Genomic DNA, 6,961 nt, shown 5'->3' with positions numbered 1-6,961 from the left:
CTCTGTGGGATAGCTGCCCACAATGCACCACTCACAACAGCGCTGCAAATGCTGCAAATGTGGCCACACTGCAGCGCTGGCCCTACACAGCTGTACGACCACAGCTGTAACTACCAGCGCTGCAAAAATGTAAGTGTAGCCATGCCCTAAGTATTAAGGTTATAACAACCAACAAGAATGCACTTTTATGTAGAAATCCATGATTAAATCAAGTCTTCCTGACTAGTGATTTAAATCAATTCCACCCTTCTCACCTCCATTCATTTCAATGCAGTGTAGTCTAAAGCCTGATTACACTTCATATGTAGGTTTTGAAGGATTAGATTTTTATCTGTAAATGGTGGAAATGTCTTTTATTTTACATGCACAAGCCCATGAAAAAGATAATATTTCCATTGATGATAACTGAAATTTACAGATAGGCAAAGAAAGAAAAATGTTGCTTGAGAACTTAGTAATTTGATTTAAGGATATTTATTTTGTACATCTTGACGTGATGTTGACAATTTGTGTTCTGTTATAATGCTAATTTTTAATTTAACTCAGTGTCTAAATAATTATTGTCTGACATCTCCCCCACCTCCACTCCCGTGGCCCCCATAATTTCCCACAACTGCAAAAATGTACATTGAAAGACAACTAAAAAAAAAAAATGCCTGTAAATAAAGTCAAAATTATAAAAATACAAACTGAATTTGCCAAGTCTATTTATACGTAAGCGTGATCTATTTAAATGTTTAGTAGTTGTTTTCATGGATCAAATGGAAAAGGGATGAGAATGAAGGCCATGGTGAGGACAGAGTTAATGCAAGGAATTTGAGAAATTTATTAGGCATGAAAGTACTGCAACAGTATTTAGTATGAAGATCGATTGCAAAAAAAAGGTTTTTTTACCATTATGAAGAGTCCGCCATTTTGTTCCACTTCGGCTGTTTCCATAAGCAGTTCAATAGCTTTCTTATTTCCAATTATTTTCACTATTCGGGCTATCAAATCTTTCTTTGGTTCTCGAAGCCTAAAAAAACAACCCGCCACCCTCAGTCAATGGGATTTCTCACGAGTAAAATTAAACATATGACTTCAATGGGACTACTCAAATGAGTAATGTTATAAATGCTACTGTTCATAGGAGATAAGCTTCAGTTACACAAAACTAAAGATACATGTAGATTTTCTCCTTAGATATTTGTACTGTCAACTCAGTTTTTTAAACTGATTTCAAAATATTGTACTTCTGACAGCTCAAACTTTACATAACATGCCTTGTTTTGTTTTTAAATATCTTTAAATATTTTTGTAAGGCTTTATTTCCTCCCTACTGATGTTTGTAAGGTCTTTTCAGCAAGCATTTGCCCATGCATATGTAGCTGCAGCATTACAGCTTACTATCTATGCATGAGACACCATGAAACTGACAATACATGAACTGCTGTCACATGAACAGAGTTCACATACAGTAATCTTAAATTCTTTGTAACTAAATAGATGCAAAGTTTGTAGACAAATATGATCAAGATGATGGTATCCTTTCAAATCCAGTTTTCTTTTTAAGGGACACAATCAAGTAGTTCAGGCCTATAGTTTATATTTTATTTTTTTAATTAAGGGTTTGCATCGGGCACGGGGGCGCGCCGGTAATCCCAGCTACTTGGGAGGCTGAGGCTGGTGGATAACATAACTAGCATTTCTACACTGATCTGATTCAGAATGACAATTCCTACAAAGACAGGTATTAAACATGTAAATGAAGGAAAACAGACTTTCAGCATATTTTAGTGTAACTTCACAAAATGTAATGACACAAATTGATGTTACTCGTAAAACCATAAAATGCCAAACTGGGGACTCTACACATCTATAGTTAACTATAAGTCATTTTACTGTACTATAATTTTTCAAAATTCAGAAGAACATAAGATATTCAGTAAGAACAGGCAATGGCAATAATTAGTGTATATTTTTGGATACAAATGTTGTCATCTATATTAGTTTTGGTTTTTGTTACTTTCCACAATGGTAAGTTTATGCAAACTATCTACTATTATACACTAAAACCTTAAAAGAATGTTGTTCAGTTTGCAAAGTCAAACACTCAAAAGTTAGGAAATGCCAGAATTAAGACTGACTGTGCAATTCTATATGCATAATGCCATCTTTAATTACATAATCAATACTATTTCCTCCCCACAGGACACCAATCTCATTCAGTGCACAGGATGGACAGTGCTCACTAAGGGAAAAATAGTACACTGTTATGTAATTAAAGACTGTATTATGATGCATACATAGAATGGGCCTGAAATAAAGTTGCACAAGTAACCCTGGTATTGGCATTGACACTATTTTCTGAGTGCATGAATTAACAAATTTAATATTCTTAGAACAGTTTGTATAATTGCCTAGGTTTTAAAAAAGGCAACTGGAAAAACCCAGAAATTCCACCATATGGCATTATATTGACACCCACAACACTCATCAGCAGTGTCAACCTTTAGATCCACAGCACAGACCTCTGCCACTTGAGTTAAGGAAGTAACAGAGAAGTAGCAGGTTGTCCCCTATGCTTGACCCCTTCCACTCTGTCCCTTTTGACCTGTCCTTTCCCCATACCTTGCGCCTCACCACAGTTCCATTTTCCTCATCTATCCAGTTCCAGTCTTTACTCATCAGGTTTCTCATCCCAGTCTGAGTTCCCTCCTCTTGGCCTCATTTGAATTTTCTCTTTTGCCACCCTGACCTCCAGCTGTCCTCACACTGCCACCCACCAAGGCTCCTCACCAGAGTTATCTCCCCTCCATCCCCCCACAACAGGTTATCAGTCCCAGTCTCCCCATCCCATTATCTCTGGCTCCCAATCTCATTGCCCAGCCAGTCCTCACTAGCCTCCAGCCTCAGCTGCATTCAAATCAGGTGGCTTCCTCCTCCATGCTGCCTGGGACCAGCCGGGATTAATTCTTCAGACCACAGGAGAGACAGGTTCCCAGCTCTCAGATCAGATGTTGGACTTAGCATAGGCACAGCTCACGAAACCCAGTGTGGCAACTGCAGGAAAAGTCAATCCTGGGCTGGAGCATGCCCAGTGCAGACAGAATCTTTGAAGGCCATTAGCTACTAAAATTTAAGTCTCTACTGAGTATTTGTAAACTGCAATTTTTCAAAGAGTTGTAACTTAGCCAATTTTGGGCAGGTTTTTCTAAGGATGGCAAAAGGCATATGTCAAACAAATGCCACTCCCCATGGCAAATGTCAAATACCTGCTCTGAAGCATATGTGGGTGGAGGCACTGGAGCTTTTTAATTAAAAGATTTCCACAATTTTTCAACATCGGCAAAACATATTTTTTTTCCCTAGCCATATTCTCAGAAACGGCTGAACACTTCTGACTGAAGTTTTAAAAAGTTTAGCCTCAGGTTGATACCTTGCATGGAAAATTCAAGCCGAAATGTTTATGACTTTGACAAATTTTAATCAACTGAAAACAGGATCTTATAATGGGAAGTGTTGGCCAACCTTAATAAAAACTGGTGCTACCAGCCCCATCAATAATACTACACTTAGGTTTCAGGATTCTGGGAACCTGAACAAGCCATTCTAACTCTTATCTCATAATTTAACATGGTCACCTAAAACAGTCAACCACTCAACAAGAACACAGTCTTATTCTTCCCTTCAGTAACTTTTATATAACCTATTGGATTAAGGAACATAAGATCTCACCGATAAGAAATTTCATCTGCCACTTTTTCCTCAGAATCTTCTTCAGTAATCTCGTACATCCCTTTATAATTCATTTCTAATCTTTCACCCAGTCTGTCCTTGATAGGCCGTTTCCGTTTGAGAAGACCTTGTCCATTTTCTTCCTTCTTTGACGCTGTTTTTTTGTCATCCTGCATGTATTCTTCTAGCTCTTTATTTAATACCTCCACATCTTGGTCAGTTTCTTTCATCAGCTTTTTAGCCAGTAAGTAATTGTAAGTCTCAGACTGCCTACTCTTGTCAATAGTACCCTCCATTCCTAAAATTCCAAGTTCAGTGGCCACTGCATCCTGATTTTGTTCCTGAAGCACTGCACCCCAAATATTGTTGATCTTCTTACCCCCTAGGACAGTTTGCTTCTGGTGACTCTGGCTAAACTGAAAAAGCTCTGGTTCAGCAGGAGGGAGGTTAAAACATTTTTGTCGTTTCCGTTTCCACACAGAAGCGTCATCATCTGAATCAGAGAAGCTCTCATCACTTGAGTCCACACCATTGGTTGTTCGATAAGGAACACTTGGTGCACAGGGTGAAATGGTGCTCTGGAAAGGTTTGGTTGAACTGTTGCCATCATGTGGTTTCTGAAATGGCAAAGTCATTTTGTATTCATTCAATTAGTATTTCTAAAAAGGAAAGCTACCTTGATGATTTGATTACGATTAGTCTCACTAATAGACTAATTTACTCTGATTCATATGTGAGAATAATTTTAAAACAGACTAGACTAGATATACTTTATTTTTCACTAGAACTTTCATCCAAGGACTTCAAAGCACCCTACAGACACCAAATCTCATTCAGAATACCCATTGATGATTCTCCATTTCAGATAGGTAAACTGAGATGTTCAAGGTTACATAAGCTATCTGTAAAGAATAGATACAACTTTTAGATAATGTTTCCACCTCTTAGTTCACTCCTTGCTCCTAGTTATAGGCAAACCACAAGATATACTGCTGCTACCATTGTAAACTTAGAATTCTTTACCCATAATTCCAGTTATTTCAAATATGATCATAACAAGAGCTCCTAAAAGCCAAGATAATCTTAAAACTAATCTTTTGCCTCCTCAATTTTAGATGAATACATTCCTCTCTTTAACCCACACTCTTTCAGTAACTTGACGGCATTCCTGAATTATTTTCTGGCACAAAGCAACAGAAGTAAAGACTCTTCGGCTTTTCTTACCACTGTATGAAATACATAACTGCTTTGAATGAAAGGGATAGCTGACAGCACAAGACTTCGGAAAAACATGGTGAACATAGCCCTATGCATTAAAAATGCATCTGTAGTTTACATGCTCCTTTCTTGGTGTACATCTCAAGACTGTATTCTCCTATTTTCTACACTCCTACCACCATGTATTTCTCATACGATCTGATAATATACACATGAAAATCAGTATTTACTAAAAAGTCTGAAAGCTAATTAAGTGCAGTCTCTCTGGCAGGTAACGGCTTAAACACAAAACAGAGACATAGCTTTAAATTCAGAAGGAAATAATTGCTGTCATAACATGTCCTTTTGAAAGGTTTTCAACAATACAGAACAATTAACCATTAAAAACCAACAAACGTGCGCTGGCAAACGGGGGTAGAGGAAAAGCAATTAGACAAACGGGTAGGGGTTACTCACGTTTCACGGGACAACAGTACCTACCTATTTGATAAAAACAACAACACTAACTAGGCTCCTGCAATGTCTCTTCCGAAGGGAAACACCCAGCAATTCCTAACAACAAATCCCACTGCTCGTCTCCCAACCTCCTCCCCACAAAGCACAGCAACAACATCTCCCCCCATCCCGAGACACAGGCTCACTATGCAACACACCAGGATAGCACTGGAGATGTGCCGGGGGGTGGGAGGATGCGGGCAGGGCGGTTTGTCAAGGGAGCTGTTCCCAACCCATCTCCCCTGGCCCCTTCCCGGCAGCATCTCAGCGCCGCCCAGGCAGGCCAGGGGCCAGGCACGAGCCATTTCCTCAGGGCAGCACGTTCCCTCGGACTCCCCCAGCACTGCGCAGAGTCTCCCGCCCTGAGGCCCGCCTCGCAGCAGCAGTGGCGGGAAGCCGGGGCTGGGTCAGGAGCCGCGGTGGGGTCCCTCCTAGGGAGGCGGCCGAACCCCCGGGGCCTCCCCTCACCTGCGCAGGGCCCCTGGCCGAGACGCTGGCGGGCATGTCGGAGTCGGAGTCCGAGATCTCCCCGTCCTCCGCATCCTGCTCCATCCGCCGCCCCTCCAGCGCCATCTTCCCCGAGACCGCGAGAGCAACACTGAGGCAGGGGGCGGAGCCCGCCAGCGCTGCCGCTCGCAGGGGAGAGGGGGAAGCAAATGGAACCGCCTACCTCAAACTTCGCTCGTGCAAAGAGCATCCGCAGGGCCTACATGCCCCAATGTGCCGTGCGCTGGGCGGGCGGGCGCGCCGCAGGGCATCCCGGGACCTGTAGTCTTTGTCGGAAATCCCCATGGAAGGCCTAGTTCGGATTGTTCCAAGGGAAAAAGAAACGCAGGCACGTTGCCCGGACACCATCTTGCCACATCCTACGACATTGGCCACCACCGTCAGGTCTCTGCATAGGCATCGTCACGCCACTGCTTTGCTAGAGCATGTCACCCTGTCCCCGCTGTTACGGGAGCTCGAGAGAAAAGATCCCTGTGGCTCTCTGTGAGCTTACCATGTGGTAGCACATCAGCAAGGTGTCACAGGATTGCCACTGTCTGATGGCATAGTATTGCCACATTATTTCACCAGACAGCCATGCTGTATAATTGTGTTGCTATCTTTTGTCACTCTTCAGGGCCAGTTACAGTCCCTATTTTTATTTATATAATTATATTGTGCAGATGTGTAACACCTTCCTTCCTAGGCCTGTAATGGACTTTACAAATGTTAGTGAAACATTAGAAAACTGCTATTAGATAGTTATTCATGATTATTCCAGTTTTACAAAGTTACTGTGGGCCTCCATGCAAGTATGGCCTAGCCCAGTGTTACATGCAGCCAGGATAAAATGTGACTCATTATATACCCCAGTTTCCAAGGTTAACTCACAGTAAAACTGTGTAAAAAGGTGTCTATACTGTAGTCTGATCTATGGATTGTGTATTAATTATATTGATTACTTAAGAATTCCTAGTTATGATTCTGAAGTTTGACAGGTTCTTGTCCCAAGATCAGGCTTAAGTGTTATTAAACTTACTGTTCA

General features: G+C 41.5%; 1 protein-coding gene across 1 annotated transcript in view; it reads right to left on the bottom strand.

The window, feature by feature from the left end:
• PHAX (phosphorylated adaptor for RNA export) overlaps positions 1-6,051 on the bottom strand; it is a 23,852-nt gene extending 17,801 nt beyond the window's left edge. The window contains exons 1-3 of the mRNA XM_032798549.2: positions 5,899-6,051; positions 3,718-4,334; positions 895-1,015 (exon numbers count right to left, since the gene is read on the bottom strand). Of these exons, the coding sequence (XP_032654440.1) occupies positions 895-1,015; positions 3,718-4,334; positions 5,899-6,003 (843 nt within the window). The 5' untranslated portion in view covers positions 6,004-6,051. The remainder of the gene's footprint in view (positions 1-894; positions 1,016-3,717; positions 4,335-5,898) is intronic.
• Positions 6,052-6,961: the final 910 nt, after the last annotated feature.

The sequence above is a fragment of the Chelonoidis abingdonii genome, chromosome 6 (assembly GCF_003597395.2).
Source record: "Chelonoidis abingdonii isolate Lonesome George chromosome 6, CheloAbing_2.0, whole genome shotgun sequence".
NCBI lineage: Eukaryota > Metazoa > Chordata > Testudines > Testudinidae > Chelonoidis > Chelonoidis abingdonii.
Note: the sequence above shows the minus strand (reverse complement) of the source record. Positions and strands in the feature narration are given on the sequence as shown.